This window comes from Aquila chrysaetos, chromosome 6, assembly GCF_900496995.4.
Source record: "Aquila chrysaetos chrysaetos chromosome 6, bAquChr1.4, whole genome shotgun sequence".
Taxonomy (NCBI): domain Eukaryota; kingdom Metazoa; phylum Chordata; class Aves; order Accipitriformes; family Accipitridae; genus Aquila; species Aquila chrysaetos.
In genome coordinates, this window is record NC_044009.1 from 21,091,437 (window position 1) to 21,108,625 (window position 17,189).

Below are 17,189 nucleotides of genomic sequence, written 5' to 3' on the forward strand. Positions count from 1 at the left end.
CTCATCATACTCTCCCTTTTCATGGCCATGACTGGAAACCTTGGAATTTTTAGAGACAGAGCACTGTGCTCTTCTTAGGCTTTGAAACAGATGCCAGAATACTCCTTGATTATTCTTAACAGCATCTTTAGAGTTGGAACAGCAATGTTATGTCTCTGTAGAAGTTGATTACAAAATTTGAATTACGTGCAGATCTTCCATTCAAGAAACATGAAGGTGAGAATTGGCAGTAGCAATTGTAGCACAATTCTCTGATTAGGTTTTTGTATTACTTGGTAAATACAACTCTGATGTATTAAAAAGAAAATAATTCTGCAACAAATCTTGCCTGACAACATGAGAGCTATGTAGCAATCTTCAGTAGTGTAAAGTCTGTGATTACTTCATTTATTCTTACTGACTTAACAGTACTTTGTAATTTGGTGTAGTGCTTGCTGTTAAGCTGCCTGGTCTATGGTATAGGTGATAAACATTTTTCACACCAGTATATTTTTTTATATTTAAATGTTCAGTGGGTCAAATTAATTGTCAGCTTTATGTATCTTTTTGAAATAGAGTAATACAAGACCAGATGGGTAATATATTTAGGTTTTTAGCAGATCTGATGCTCTGATAATTTGTCATTTTCTGTTGTGCAGTATTCAGGTACTCGGAATAACTAAAACTATTCTAGCCTATCTAATGAAGAGCAATAAATAGGACTCATGCTGTGTACTACCTGAAGTTTCCATTTTGTTCTTCTGTACTAAGTGTGTCTTGAAGGAATTCCTTCATTTACTTCATGCTTTCTTGAAATAATTTCTTTGTAAAATATTTTATTTCTCTTCTGTATGGGTGGCTTTGTAAGACACTTAATAAGATTTATTTTTACATCTTTCAAGACCACTATTATTGATTTGTTGCTTTTGTCAGTACTGTTTGACTTTTCTTCATAGGTGAGGAATATATAGAATATCCAGAGCTTTCAGAATTTTTTTATAGCTTCACATAGAATTTCTCTTGAATTACTTATAGCTGTTATTCCCATATTTAAAAGGGACATGTATGTGAATATGTGTAAGCATGTAACATGACAAATGAATGGCTAAGTTAATCAGCAAAGTAATTGTAAAGGGTATATTTATAGCAATGCAATTACTGTAAAAATAGTTAAAGATTTTTATTATGTTTATTTGAGCATGACAATTTTAATTGAGTAAAAGAACTCAAAAGAGCAGAACTTGGAGAGTGCTGGGCTGGTCCTTGAGGAAGTTGAAGTTCAAGTAGATGTGTGATCCAGTAAGAGCTTAAGAAAAAAAAGTTCAAAGGAAAGGAAAGGCATTTTTAGTTTGTTTTGTAAATACATTATGTGATCATGTTTTTAATCAAATGTACTGGTTAGGTAGAGTTTAAGCTATGTCTTAGTGTATTGGTTTTATAACTGAATCCTGGAGTGTTTATTCTTGACAATATCACCTTGTAAACTTTTCTGTGTATAAATGGAATAGAGGTGAAATAACTTGCTAAATTGTTTTTCCTTTTAGCTTCCAGAAATGCTTCATGGAGATGGAGATAATGAAGAGCATGGTTATTGTCCCGTGGGGCAGTTCATTCTTCAGAATCTAGGCCTGCTTCTTGGATTTGCCATCATGCTGGTGATTGCCCTCTATGAAGATAAAATTGTGCTTGACATCCAGTTTTGACCTAATTCTGGTAATCACTGTGGTTACAATAATGTTACTGTATGGCTTCGAGTCTGCACTGTTTCACTGTATGCACATTGCTCAGAGGAAAAGCAGTGGCTTGCACTACTTACACAACTACAGTGTATTCATTTCTGTGTAGATTAACTTCTGCTTTTTTTCTAATTCAAATCAGATGATATCACCCAATGCATCTTCTAAACTCAAGTGATCGACAATTAGGAAATACTGAATACGAGAAATAAATGCCAAGTTCAGTGTACTATATAGGAAGCACTGCTTGCTTAAGAAAGAAAAAGTACAGTGAATGATCTTCTCATTTGGGAAAATACCGTTTCATTAGTACATTTGAACAGAACCCAGAAAATGTTACAGCTGAAATTCATACCTCTGCAAGGAACCTATGTAAGCTTTTAGTGCCACATAAGTATTAAGTAGCACACGTATCTATCTCTCTATATATCTATATGTATATATAGAGAGATAGATATATAGATATATACAGATATGCATGCATATATATGTGTGTGTGTGTGTATATTATTCATTCTGTGCTGATTCTTCTGCATATGGGTGACTTGAAGTGTTAAATCTTACAACAGCACGTGATTGGAAACCACTGTGCCATTTTAAGTTTTAAAAAAGAAACCCAAAACCTAAACACTGTTTAAATTCTTAGAGTATGTGTTAAGCTGCACTCCGTCATTATAAACTTCATGTGTAAGAAGGCAGGCTGTTGCAATATACGCTGCAAAGTGCTATGTTCTGTCGAGGACCAGTTTGACAATGTTTTTCCTGACTAAGATTTATTTGATGTTTGTTCCTTGATATTAGTAGGAAAATGCAAAATGCAGTAGAATTAGCGTTAGGTTGGGGAAATCCCTGATGTTGGAGTTATTGAGCTATTTCTGATTCTTTTTTACAGATGCTAAACATGTATTGTGTGCCACTTGCAGCATAAACTACTGAAGAATTGTGGCTGTGAATTTGTGCAAACTCTTTTAACAGAGAATCCGTATGGGAATTTCTCCACTTTTTTAAACAATTATTTTGGACTGTTTTCTCGTCTTCATGTTAAAACAATCCAAAGTGCAAGATGGTAGTTACTGAACCTGGGCACAAAGGTTAAATAATGCTCTCTGTATGTAGTACTGGTAGGTTATTTACAATACTGTAATATCAGATCAAAATCTGTTTCTACAATGCCTTGATATCAGACATTGTAGCACCGGCCATTTCTGGCAGTGGAGGGTATGTAAGAAGATTTCTACTTCCAGCATAAAGGAGTTAATTTCTATAATATTTTTTTACCATTTTGGTATTTAAATTAGAGTATTAAAAAGCAGACGTGATAGAACTGTGGTATGTGTAATTGGGAAGGATAGACTGCAAATTTGGGCCTTAACTCGCTGGGATCAGCTGTCCTACATCGGATTGTGCCGATATGCTTATATTGCCAGACATGAGTTAGTTCTTCTTGTACCCATCTCCTTAAAAAAATTGTGAGTTTGTGAGGAGTGCAAGTTGATTCTGTAGTACCAGTCCTAAGCATGGTAGTAGCCTTTTTTAAAACATACAGTTTGTCTTCTTTTATGTGTATGCCAGGTAAAAGCTGTATTTTGACTATGTGCCGTAAGTTTTGTTTCAGTCTGCTTGGTGCCAGTGTAGCTGCTAAAAACACTGATCCTAACGCCTTTAATAAGAGCCAGTTGGTATCTTCATTCCATTTCAAATTAATGTGTGTTTCCTGTGGCCCTTTATTTTTTGAAGCGTTATTGGTCAGTTTAGTTTTTAGTGAGAGCAGCTCATGTTTTAAAGATATTGGTTGGTTCTTGCCAGTATTTCTTCCTAATGTGCAGCATCAAGAAACAGTATTAAGGGTCCATTTCAAAGGGTGCAGTTTCTTCAGTGAAGAAGCCAAAAGCCCAGAGTTCAGGCATGCAACCATTTGATGCTCTGAATTCAGGTTTTCTTTTTTCTTCTTTAAACACGTTTACTGTTGGACCCTAATTAGCAAAACACACTGTTAGCTTCAGATTACTGAATTTCTGCAGTGTAAATATCCTGGGTGACTTTTTTTCATAGTGCCCATGTTAGGTCACTGAATACCATTTTCAAAGAGACTTAACTCACTGGATACCTTCTGAGGATCTAAGTTTAAACAGCCTGTTTCTTATGTATTAAACTGACCCTTAATTTTCCTCTTCTGTTAATTCTGTCGAGTATAAGGGGGTCATTATGTGGTTGAACTGATATTTTGTCAAATCATTTTTTAAAGTTTATTTCTTTTAATTCTTTTCAAATGAAGATTTCTGTACTTCAGGTAGTATATTTACTTTTGTATTAGTTGGAATATGGTTATAGCTTAATACACTGCCTCTGTAGGAAAATAGTTAACTTCCTTCCAAGACCATCTTCAGACAAGGGAAAAACATGGTCCTTGAAGGTAGGTACTGTATTTTTCATTAAATATGGGTTGTTCCCTTTAATTTTCTAGTATTTATTACAAGTTATGAAGAGCAGTGTAACAGCTGTGACTTCTGTATTTTCCACCAGTATTGAATTCCAAGTGATTCTAATGTACGCTTTTGAGTCATGTTACAGACAATCTGAATTCCACTACATTTCTACTTGGCTTCAACATTCCATTCTGCTTGAATCCAGAGTCTCATTTAACTTGTATTTGTTGGAGGGCATAAATGTTACTTGTATATTACAATGCTGTCACCGTGTGACATCCCATATGAATTTTGATGTAGATCACATTGCACTCAATCTGCTGTGATTATGCTTAGAAAATATTGTAGTTGCTAGATGCAGTGTGATTTTTTTTTTTTTTTTTTATTTTAAATTTTTCTTTCCCCTCCCCATTAACAATTGAGTCTATGGTTTAAAATGTGATTATGGTCCTATAAGATAACTTGCTGAGCTATCAGTCTTTTTGTTATAACTAAATCATTTTTTAAAATTTTATAAAGCTGGAAATGATCAAATGCTGTTTTGTTCATTGTCAACAGTGTTGTGTTCATTTTATGTATGTTCCTTATAAATAAGGAGCCTTCAGAAAATAAAATTATTCAAGGAGCAGATATTTTTGTTGGCTTTTATAAGGTTTTATTGTGCACCTGTGTATTTTAGTATTTTTTTTCAAATCTCATGAAAGGCACAAATGCAACATTGTAAACAAACTTATTTTGATTTCTCTTTTTACGTGAAATTTCAGGACTGACATACATCCCTTGTAAGTGATCTGGAAAATGCACCTACCTGCGTAAATTGTGACAGGTTTATGAGTTAAGCTGACATAATAACGCCACACCCCGCCTGATCCAGTGTTCTTGCGGTTTGTCTGAAGGCAGAGTCATTGCGATGACAAAGTTGGTGGAATGGCCTGTAGTTGACAGGATCCCTCTTCTCTCGCTGGTCTTGTACACTGGGGCCAGGTAACTTGGTCGCTGTGGAATGTCTGCTCTCTTACACGGCTTTAGCCATATCTGCAGTAAAGAATAAAATAATCCTTTTCATCTTGGTTAGGAAAAAAAAATAGGGAAACAGTTTTGGCTTGGCCAAAGTATCTTGACATTGTCGGCTTTTTGTTTTGTTTGCTTTTTAACACATAGCCCTGAAAACCAGTTTCTTGTTTCCTCTTTCTTAGCAGATTGCTTCCTCTCCCATAATATGCAACACCAAACTTCTGTCACTGTCATTATTAGCAAAGGATTCTCAGCTCCTCTCAGACACTTAATTTCTATTTCAACACAAAACATTTCAGTTAAATCATTTTCTTTTTTAAGAATTACCCTGTTACTTCCTTCAACACTAGAACTTGGGAGTGTTAGTACTACAGTATTTGTTGGTATATAATACTATATATAAAATGTCACCAGACAAAAGATACTGACCACAGGTACTGTATCATAGAGGATTTTTGGATGAGATTCTCCTAGCTTCTTAGTTTGCCTGTTCCAGCGTGCTCCATCCAAGAACAATCCCTGAACGTAGACCCCTGAATCAGTTGGAAGAGATACTATATTATGCAAAAACTGAAAATGTCTTCTAGCTGAGAGCAGCAGCTAGTGCAATGCACTTTGCAAAATGTCGGTTAACTGAGTGAGTGGGACTTACTTTGTCAATTTTGTGTGCTCCAAGTGATGACCAAATAACTGAGTATAACACTCAAACTTTGAGTATAACATCTTATACTTCATTACAGTTTATTATGATTACAATTCTAAAAAGTTTTATAAAGTTACAATGTCTAGCAATATCATAGTGTATCCAGCCTTTTCTGAATGTTGAACGTTGAATGACAGAGCTGAAAAATTATTCCACAGTACAGGACGCTATTTTTACAGTTGTCATTATTACAGACTTCCCTGTATGTACTACATATTGTCAGCTTTACTGTTTCCAAAGTTGGAGATTTGATCGTATAAACAGTCTTTCACTAGTTAGTCCTCACACTGTTTAATTGCTGATGTTTCAAAGTGCCACTTGTTTATACCTTTCTCAAGCAGTTCATTAAGGGAGTAAAGAAAAAAAGAAGTCTTTAAATGTTTAAAAAACATAAATACCTGTATTTTGACATGTCATAATGACATGACAGAATGACAGCTGTCATTCCATCAGCTCTCCAGAAGAAAAAAAAAAAGTGACAGCAACATCTGGTTTTCATCAAACTTGCACCTTCCTGCTATGTAGACTGAAAACTGTGACTTCTAAAACAAAAAGTAAACATGCCCCAACAGAAAATGACTGGATGTGGCTCTCCCGCAACCTGCCAAGCCCTTTTTACACAACTTCCAGTCAAACTGATCCTCAGAAAAGTATTAAAAAGAGTATTAAGAACAGTTCAGTTTAATCTGTCCTTTTTTCTAAAGAAGGACAGGCTAACAAACATATCTGCAGCTGAAACCTAAGTAATATATAATAAAGTGGTCTGATGAAAAATAGGACTTTTCCCCCTCAAGCAATCCCCTCTTGCACATTGTGATCATATCCATAAGATATTTTTCTAGGCATAGTTGAAGTAGCATACCCAACTTCTCTAGTAAATATTTGGTTTTCCTTGGCTTAGGAAAATATGCATCTTCAGACATATATGCTAATGGAGTGAAATAAAGGGGGGGAGGGGGAGGCAAGCTTCATACCACTTGAAAGTTTGATCAGTTGTGGGAAGTTTGGGGTAAGGAGTGTCCTCTGTTGGTGTTATTTATCATCTGCGTGCTAATACAGGAGGTGAACTAATCTCACTAATCTTAAATTTTTAAGGACTTAAATAGTATTTTGCCTCTTCGCTTTTTGTGTATCTCATGGGGAGCAGTGCAGTTGTGTATGTTTTCTAGCTGAATTCATTAACTTAATTGCGTAACTCCGAGTCTGCAAATTAATGTTATCTTCTGAATATATCAGCAAAGGCAGATAATTGTGTCATGCATACTCACCATCTTCAGGAGCAATTTCATATTCCTTATCTTCTAGCACTTCATAGTCAAATTCTAGTAGGTCTATTGGAATGGTGTATTTTCTGGCATAGTTCTGCTGGGCACCTGTTAAGAACGCTTGAGTGAAGAAGAATCCCGAAATCCAGAAGACCGGTGGAGTTCCATTTTCATACCACAGCTGCAGCAGCAAAAGAGAGAGGAGGACAAAAGAAAAAAACTGCCTTTTATTTCTTTTAGTATTTAGGAAAGCAAATATCTTCTAGAATAACAGCAGAAGTAATTTCTCCCTTTGTGAATCCAGGATTATCTTTTTCTTTTCTGAAAGCAGTGGAACTCTGGATGGCTGCCATGTCTTTTTAAAATGTCACTAGCTTCTGTTTTTAAAAAAAACCCAACCAACCAACTAAACACCCTCAAACAAAAAAACCCCAACACTGTTGCCTGGAAATACTTAGCTTGACTTATTCAGACTAAGTCTGTTAAACATACATCATCCTTCTAAGTTCATCAAATGAGTGTTCAATTCTCCTTCTCTCTCTCTCTCATTATTGAAGGCTGTTCAGCATTGACCTTTGTTTCTCTGTGCAAATGACAGATTTTTTTTTTTTTTTTTTTGCAGGCTGTTTTCTCTTTGAAAGGGTCATATCTCCCTTCCAGGGCCAGTGTCACACGTTGTAAGTGTGTACAGCAAGTTGAAGATGAGGAGGGATGATTTCCTCATGAGGAGGATATGTGGCCTAATTGAACTTCTGTTGATTCGGGGGAGGGGGACAGGGAGGGGTTTTTTTTGTTTGGGTTGGTTGGTTTGTTTGCGGGTTTTTTTAATAGCTTACACTGTGGAGGCCTCTGTATAAAAATTATTTTTAAAAATGCCAAAATTCATTGGATTTGTTTGTAATATATGTGAGGTCTGTTGCAGTGGTGAATATTTACTGCATGCAGGAAGAACTTTTTCTGATTGTTGCAAACATCAGTTTTGAATAATGTCTGAAAAAATTTTGCTACAACTATCTGCTGAAGAGAATTACAGTGAAGACAACTAAACTAGTTGTCTCTACTAATAAGCAGGTTTCCATTCAAGAAATAAAAAATCATCCTCATAGCTATTGGCAGTTTTCCATTTGTACAAGTTTAATTTCTGTCCTGGATTCTGTTTAAGAAATGGCACTTTTGTTCTTTACACATACTGCTGTCAGGCTTGCTACAGATGAAAGTGGAAGTTACTGAGGTGTGTTGGCTCGGTGATGTGTGTCCAAAAACATAAAATAGAGGTTCTCTGGAAATGCAGATTTGCTGAATAACCTTCTAGGCCTAAAACTGGATGCTTCTTCTGATTTTTAAATTTTTTTTTTTTTAATTTACTTATGATTTTTGTTCCTAGATCTTTTGTCTGTCTTGGGACCTGCTCTTATAACAGGTATGGAGTAGGCAACCTGCGGTGAGATTGGTTTTCTTCAGCTGGCTGAGATTACTAAGCCACAGAATGGTGCTGAAACTCTAGATATTACTCATTTAAACTCAGTTTTGGGAATCTGCACTCTTACAGGTGAAGGAACCCCACTGATTCTCCCTAACTCATCCAGCTTTCTTCTCCAGCACTTTATTTAAAGTTTGGTATTTGACTTTAACATAAGATTTTGTGTCAAAATGTTTTACTAATTTAAGTTTGCTCACTGGAAAAGGAACTCAACAGTGCTTTCCTAAGTTCTAGTTTAATTAACTTCATTACCACCACCAGATCTACGTGCAGTTTAAGAAGCCCTTGGTAAATTCACTTCATAAGGCCAATTCTGTCATACAGTATTACTGACATACTGCAGCTCTGTTTGTGAGGTTTAGGGTATGTGGCAAAATGTAGTGCTTCATTAGATGCTGCGATGAGCAAACAGCTATACAAAACAGATGCACAAATGAACTGAACTTTACCTGTCAGTTACTCAGTGGAAGTAATTAATGTGTGTGTTCACTTGTGAAGATGTCACCTGACATCAATAGACAAAAATAATAAGTGGCATTGAACAATTTGCATAAATGGGCATGCTCACCTGTAAGAACTTCAGTCTATTAAGGAAGTCAGTCACATAGCTGCCCAGAGGCTTGAGGCTTGGGTAAGACTTACTCATCCATAGTCCTGGAATTTTGCCTTTCAGAATGCTGCTTACCACTTCTTCCAGTTCGGCAGACATCACTACTAGCCCCTAAAAGAAATTTTGGAAAGGAAGATGTCAAAATACTTTGCCTAACAGGCTTGCTTTAACAATTAAAAATCAACATCACACTCTGTCCAACAGATGCTATAAACTTCTAGCTAAGTCAGACAGGAGCAACACTGAAAACAAGAATAATGGACATAATGGATTTCATAAAAAGCTACTGCAGTCTTCTGTCTGATCTGGTAGTTAGTCACTAGATTCGTCAGGGAAAAGGTCCATAGCCTCTTTTGGAGAAAACTGCACATACTGGAAAATTCTCCCTTCTCATCCTTCCTCAGAAACATGGTCTTCCCAGAGCACTTCTCAGTTTTACTAACTGTAAATACTCTTTTTTATTATTATTTAAAGTTTCCTCAAAACTCTGTGACATTGCTGCAAGTGCCTTATTCTAAAGTGGCAGACTTTTCAGCTTGTAGTTTGGCTTTAACAGGGAGCGGAGTGGCGTTTGTGGGGTTTTTGGGAGGTTTTTTTTTAATTTGTTTTTTTTAAATGCCTCATCAGCCTGAAGCTATAACAGATAAATAAAAATTACCCAAACTGACTTTTTTCCTGCTTTTTTTCTGTATTTTGCACATCAGTAGCTTTTGATTCCTACTGAGAACAAATCGACTTTAGACTGTGATATCTTAACTGGAATCCTCACTGGCATTAATTTGCTATTTGAGGTGTTGAGGAAATCTGCTTTCATCTGTAAGAAATTGTGTGAGGTGCTTCAGTCTTTCAGGCCATTGAGGCAGAAAAACAGATGTGAACCTAGTTACTGCTTGCCTTATTTGCTAGCAAATCTGTAGTTAAAAACTTTCTGATTCAGTTTCTCTACAGTAGGCACAGTAGTACTTTTATATTCCATTGTACTCCTATCAGTTTTAAGATACAGATCAATAAGTCAGTTTGGAATCTGGATGCTTTAAAGTGTTTGACTGACCGACCTGAATTGGACTTCAGGGTCAGTTCTCTAAGCTATTTGCATTGGGTCTAGGTTCTAGGTATATGCCTTAAAAGGTTATCCTCAGCTCACCTTTATTGCTTTCTGGATGTTAACACAGGAGTCCCGTATTGTCTGCAGTAACTTGTTAAAGCGTCCCATCTCTTGGACAAGCACAGTATTCATACTTTGAGTATAAGTTGTTGGATATCTTCTCATTGCTGCTTCAATGTCAAAATTTGGAGGAAGTTTGCTCAGGATGTCACCTGTGACTTCATGAACAACTTCATTGGTGGATTTTGCACCACTATCAGACGCCCGAGACTAGAGAGAGCCAAACATTTGAATGTATTTTGAGAAAAAGAAAGAGGACTTAGGAAAGCAAGTAGTTAAAATGCAGGAGAATAGAGCTGTTATAAAGGCATTGTTTAAAAGATCATTGCAGTTCCAACACTCTTTCCCTGTGACTGAAATTGATTTGTTTCAGAGTTTCCTATATTATTGCAGTAAGTTATTAGCTTAGAACTAAGAAAATCTGGTTTCCTACAGGTTTGTGTCCTTCTCTTTTTTGCTGAAATCCTGCTTCCACAGTAAACCAATCTTTCTCCCCCCGTCTTGGATGTACCCGTCAGCACCACTGGCTGGCCAGGTGCTGTGAAACAGCACAGAGCAGTGCCAAGTTCGGTCTTGCTGTCCCTCCATGTCCCTCTTGCTCTCTATATTCAGCTCTTCATTTTCGTCATGAAGCTTACAGGAACCACAGTATCCCCAGATTGTACCTGGCTTACAAACTGGACTGAAATGGGCCAAGAAGTTGAAAATTGTTAAAAGCTGGGGGGAGGAGAAGATAGGCAAACTGACTGTACGATCACAGAAGCTATGTTTCATTAGGAAGATGGGAAAAATACAAAGCCAAAAAAGCCTTAAAAGATTCTTAAGTGGAACAGTAATTTCACTAGAATGGAGATATAATACAATAAGGTACAGTAAAAACTGAAAAGAAGTCTGAACATACTAATGTGGAGACAGAGTAGAAAGTTACAGTAAGATGGTGTGTGACTTTTACTCTTTACATACCTGTGTAAGAAGAATGTTATCAAATAACAGTTGCGTTTCTGACTGATCCTTGGCAATATCAGCATTTGCGTTCATTCCAAATACCTCCGGGGAAGGGTTCAGTGGAAGTGTCTTTGTATATTCGATATAGCTTTGGTACTGAAAAAATAAATATTCTAGACTTAAAAGGAGATGCAGAACAGTCCATGACAGGCTGCAAGCTGTGTCTCAAAACCACTACAGACTTTCCTAGTGTAACAAATACAGTGTGTAAACTAAGATATAAAAGGAAACACAGGGGCTGACTGTGCCTCAAATTCCTTTGGTCCATCCTCTTACCCTGAAATCAGGATTGGCTTTGCGTAAATAATTTCTGACTAAATTTCTGACAGCTGTTGGAAGTTCTCTTACAAAGTAAGATACCTAGTGCAAGGGGCTGCAGCCCCTTTCTGGGCCCACTGCTTGCCAAGTTTTGCTGATATGTAACATAACTCTCCTGTGCGATAAATTAAGCTGATGACTATATTCTTTCTACCTCCAGCAGACATGATCAACTAATTCTCTTATGCCTATTTTATAAAGCTTTTAACTTCAGCAGGCTGTGTTTCTCCCTTATTGTCCCCAAGCATGCTGACTCACACAGAGCAAGGTCAATTTAATTGGCAGTAGTTGGGTTTTTTTTTCACGTCATTGCTGTTTCTTAGAAGTCACTGAAACAAGTCCTAATACAATGTAAGATTAAGCCACAAAAGCAAGCAGTGACAGCAGTAAGCACTGAGGCACATATCAATGTCAGGAAAGATAGATAGATCTATATTTTAAAAATATAAGCTGTTGGGAATTCTGTTGTTCTGGGATACTTACATCTCCTTCAGGAGGAGCAAAATAAAGGCCACTTGGATCAAATTTATAATCTACATTTGTAATGATTTCTGAGCAAAAGAACATGTTCAGAATACTACGGAGCGTACGCCGATCCCAGTCATCAGTGACTCTGCCACCATAATTACATTCTCCGGTCATATAGCGAAGAGCATCATGTGGCACCTCCTGAAAAAAAGCAAGACAATGATCTGAACTGCAGTCTAGCACTTCTATGGACAGCCATATTGGTATCATTGTAATTTATTTGGAAGTCATCTAGAATTCTTACTGGAAAGTTTAAAAGCTGTTATTTACTTTTGCTAGTTCATGCGTGTACCATTGATCTCCTGATCTTCAAATACTTTAATAATCATCTATCAAGTCACCCAGCACTGCTTCTTTTGAAGAATAATAGCACCAAAAATTACCATAGTAATGCAGCTGGAACTCCCTGAGTACAAGTTCATGGAAAACTTTTCCAAAAGTATCTCTACTTGTTTGGCTATACATACTTATAAAATAAATGTATGCTGACACAGGGCTATAGCTGTGCTCATGGTTTTTTTTTTTTTGTTTTTTTTTTTTTTTTTTAGAAAATAAAAGCAAACATGCTTAAAGTCTTGAGGGTAGGAGAAGCTGGATTCCTCTTAGGTGCATAAAAGGAACAAATTATGAGTGATGAGATAAATTGTTTACAGGAAGTCAGGGCAAGAGTGGGTGATACGCTGAGAACTGAGATAAAGCAAACCAGTTGAAAAAAGTACCAGGAAATCTGTTTACTATGTACAAGTTACTATCTTTCGGTGGGGGGGGGAGTTTCCCTCCCTCCTAGGCACTACATTTGCTTATACTTTTTGGTCCTATAATGGGAGGACATCCCCTCAGACACCCCCCTGCCCAGCCCTTCATTCTCTGGCAGGAAAAGAAACGGACACCTTCATGCAGTTGCTTTCTCATGCTGAATCACAAGTTACCTATTAACCACATTGATAACCAAAAACACTTCAGGCTGACAGTGGTTTGAAAATAACACCCCGTTCCTGCCCCCAGCCATAACTTTAACAGATTCTGGCTATAGTGGGTTGCCTAGGAAGCTGGAACATAGAGAAGTGTCATGTATTGCTAGCAAATTGCAGAGAGGCTTCTATGAACCACTGCCTAGATCTGCAAACAGGGAAGGAAACACCATCTATCTGCCAAATTTACACAAATAGATCAAGGTTGTTATTAATCTGCAACAGCAGATCTAGTCCAGCATCTAGTATTATGCCTATCATTAAGTAAATCACAGTTAGCAATTAAGTAGTTTAGTATGATATTTCACAGCTTGCAGTAACATTGCCAACAGCCGAATCCACAGCTCCTGCCTAAGGACGGGATAAGATTCCAATGAATAAGGCAACTATATGAAACAAACACTGCTCTATTTTGCATGGCAGAACTTCTAAATTGTAATTGGAAAGTTTCCCACATTAGTTATATACTGATCATGGTACACTACCCATTTAAAATGAATTGCAAGTAGACCTTGGTTTCTAATTCACTGCCCCCACTAAACTGTTGCTGTGGCAGCACTCAGCCTGCAATTGGTACATGCACCAACAGCCCTAGAAAGTGCAAGCAAGGCCCAGTGACTGCTGTGAGAGGTTGCTGTACCTCGTACTGGTCGAGGAAGATGTGCAGCTGCTGCACGCTGATGCGCAGGTCGGTCTCATTGAACTCGTACGGAATGTTCCAACCCAATGGCCCAAAATTCCGCCTTTCTTGCACCAGCGCGTGGAAGAAGCAAAGGCCATACAGCAATGTCTTGAACTCAGCCTTAAAACCAAATGCAAGACCATTAATAATTCATAGCTGGTTTAAACCATTTCATTTTTTCTCACGTCCTGCACAGCAGTGCTGTCTGAGTCACTCAAAACCCAGCATCTCCTGCTCTGGTAACATACTGTTTATGAGTCAGGGGTAGCTTTTTCTTGACATACAATGACCTTCAGCAAGAAGTCATCAAATTGGTGTAAGCATCAGTTCTAAATATTGTCTTAAACCATTGTGAACCCTCAAAGCAATTTCATTTTTAAAGCTATATATCCATGGGTATGTAATTAATATACATGACATGTACAACTATGTGTCTGAGACCATGTACCTATGAATTTTTTTTTTTTTTACACTATTCTATTATAAAACATTGCTCACACAATATTTCTGCTTTTTTTTTTCCTCATTATCAAGATAGGATTTCAGGCCCTTAAAGAAAAACGTCAGATAGGAACTTTTGTTTCATTTTTCATTTGAGATCATTTAGTAAAGTAAATGACCTCATTTAGAGGTCATACATTAGAAAAATAACGTAAAATACGCTTGCAAACAGACATTTAATTATGAAAAGAGTGGTTAGGATTTTTCCCAGTCTTACTTTTTGGTTTTTAAACTAGAGAGCTGTATTTATTAATACCATAGCACAAAATCTCAATTGAAGAAGTAGGAGACAAGCAATAAAATAAAAATTAAATTTACTTCACTATTACCAGTAATCAAAACCAGTTTCATTGCAGCAGAAGACAACTATTTAATTTGGGAGGTTTTTTTCCCCATGTGACATACACAGTCATCAGGGTCTGATTTACAAAGTTGCAATACAGCATTACTAACAGGTTTTCTGCAGCTGTTGAAGAAGTCAGGATCAGATATTGGATCCATCAGGTATGAACGAATTATATTGGCCCGTAAACCTTTTGGTGCTTCATTAGTCATCTTCACTCCGTTCTGAAGTACAGACGCCGGGAACGTGGCAGATGGGTAACTGGTAAGCCAAATTCGGAAATCTGGATGTGTTGTATCAGGGTTTAGCTCCTACAATAAGCACATATAAATACAGGCAATTGGAAGACACAACAGATTAATATACACCTCAAGTGTTATAATTAAAGCTTTTTTTTTTTAAGTGGGAAAATATACCAGTCCAAAATTTAATTTCTTAGATGCTTATATGTGATTATAGCAAAGTCACAGTCATCAATGACTCAATGACAACTTGCCTTCTACAGCTGGTGTATTTTTATTCAACACTTCAGTATTTTGAACTAAAATTTGTCCTCTCTGTGCATGTTTGTGGAATATAGGAACAAAACCAAGTGCAGGCTCTGTACTACAAGAGCAATGGAATGTATACTTTGCCCATTTACTGCACTTACTGTCACACAGCTCTTCTGGGAAGGCCTATAGCAATAATATGTATAAATCAGAAATGTGTTAAGTTTATTGGGGGGGGGGGGGGGGGGGGGGGGGGGGGGGGGGGGGAGAAAGAAATGTACACAAGTATCTCTTTGGAAACCTATAGCTGTTCAAGAGGAAAATTCCTTAGAATGCTGCTTTTCTGCAGCAATAGACATATGATGAAAGCTCTTGGCCTGAAGAAACTGTTGTAGCAGCTGGGATTTACCATTCAAGGAATGGGCCAGACCCACCATGTTTGTGAGCACTTTCTACTCCAGCAGGCAGAAGGAAAAAGGCAGAATCAATATGTGATGATTACCCTTATATAATGGGAATCAACACAAAGTATGCCAAGCTGGCTTTTCACTCGCCTGTATGGATCAGACACAGGTTCAAAAGTATTTATAAGAAGATAATACTTTTTTTACCTCACAGACTCTTTCCAGTGTTGGCATCCATGAACTTGCTAGATGGCAATTTTGCAGAACTATCCATGTTCCTTCCTTCACTGCCTTCTCTATCATTTTCATGGCTATTGGACCTTGGCCTTGACCAAGTGATAGAGAACTAAGCTTTGTACCACCATATCCCTGCATATAGAAAGCATATTATAAGTAAGAATAATATGGCATAAATACACTAAACCTTCTAGTATGACAGTTCACATCTATATGTATTCTTGAAACAGTTAATGTACAGTATCTTTCAAAAACCTGCCTAAATCTTTTTTTTCATGTCATTCCAGTTGACTAAAACCTTTTATCTATCTTCCAGTGAAAAGCTCCAACTACACATCCATTTAATCAGGAACTGTAAAATTCTGACAGTTTCAAAATACTCCTGAAAACAGTATGCTCTTTAAGGAGCTAGACCACCTACTATAAAACGCAGGATACAATTGCAGCTTGGTGGTTGGAGACTTGAAGTATGTCTGTCATTCTCAACAGCACAGAATTCTGACAGAATAATAATCAGGAAATGCAAAAAATACATCTTACCAGAAAACAGCAACTTTCTAGTATTATAACAGTACTCTTCTACATAAGAACTAGTTTAGGCTGTTCGGCATTTTTTGTTTTAAATGCCATAATAATGACAGTGAAAGCCAACAAAAATCCATATTTGAATTCTGAGGTGCAAATGCCACCCAAGACCCTAAGGTCCTATATTACTACAGTGGTTTTTATTAAGTAATATATTACACATAATGCTTATTAGAAAAACAATACCATTTTCAGATAAGATTCCTTAAAATGAATATTTAAACCATTATGGTTTTTTTCCATTTGAGATTACACAAACTAATTAGTTAAATAGATCATGACATCCCAACATTATAAAATATGCCAAAAATATTTAACATACAATTACTTATAAACAATAGACAAATTATTCATTCCTAAAAACAATTCACCTACATTAATCAGTGCTTTGTGTTAAAGAGAATAATGAGATCAATTTTAACATGTTTTGGGGCAGTTAAAAACAGGGTTTTGAGCTTACTTTGCCACTTCAACTTTCACTTAAATAAAGGTCCTTAATAAAAACATTTGCGTGCACACACACACACAAGCATCAACTATATTAAAAAAGTCTGGAGATACTAAAATACCTGATCATCAGCAAACTTAAGAAGGGCTGCCATGGGGTCAGCACCAGGAGAAAGTATAAATATCAGTGGTGCACAAGAATGACTATCAGAAAATGCTTTTGACAAATCAAATGGAGGTGGCTCAATAAATGGACGGCCCAGGTTGTGAATGATAAATTCCTGCACCATTGGTATTAG

The 17,189-nt window shown here is 36.8% G+C and overlaps 2 protein-coding genes across 7 annotated transcripts in view; one reads left to right on the forward strand and one right to left on the reverse strand.

Annotated features, from left to right (window-relative positions):
- SLC39A10 (solute carrier family 39 member 10) overlaps window positions 1-4,771 on the forward strand; it is a 134,393-nt gene extending 129,622 nt beyond the window's left edge. For 5 of the 6 annotated variants that reach the window (XM_030017384.2, XM_030017385.2, XM_030017381.2 and 2 more), the window contains one exon: window positions 1,524-4,771. In XM_030017384.2, coding sequence (XP_029873244.1) covers window positions 1,524-1,682 — 159 coding nt within the window. In that variant the 3' untranslated portion in view covers window positions 1,683-4,771. The remainder of the gene's footprint in view (window positions 1-1,523) is intronic. The other variant, XM_041124036.1, reaches the window with a different exon arrangement.
- Window positions 1-17,189, reverse strand: part of DNAH7 (dynein axonemal heavy chain 7) — a 127,416-nt gene that overhangs the window by 6,309 nt on the left and 103,918 nt on the right. The window contains 11 exon segments of the mRNA XM_030017391.2: window positions 4,950-5,176; window positions 5,585-5,688; window positions 7,127-7,304; window positions 9,172-9,324; window positions 10,358-10,588; window positions 11,342-11,479; window positions 12,185-12,370; window positions 13,841-14,002; window positions 14,837-15,037; window positions 15,829-15,990; window positions 17,013-17,189. Coding sequence (XP_029873251.1) covers window positions 4,970-5,176; window positions 5,585-5,688; window positions 7,127-7,304; window positions 9,172-9,324; window positions 10,358-10,588; window positions 11,342-11,479; window positions 12,185-12,370; window positions 13,841-14,002; window positions 14,837-15,037; window positions 15,829-15,990; window positions 17,013-17,189 — 1,899 coding nt within the window. The 3' untranslated portion in view covers window positions 4,950-4,969.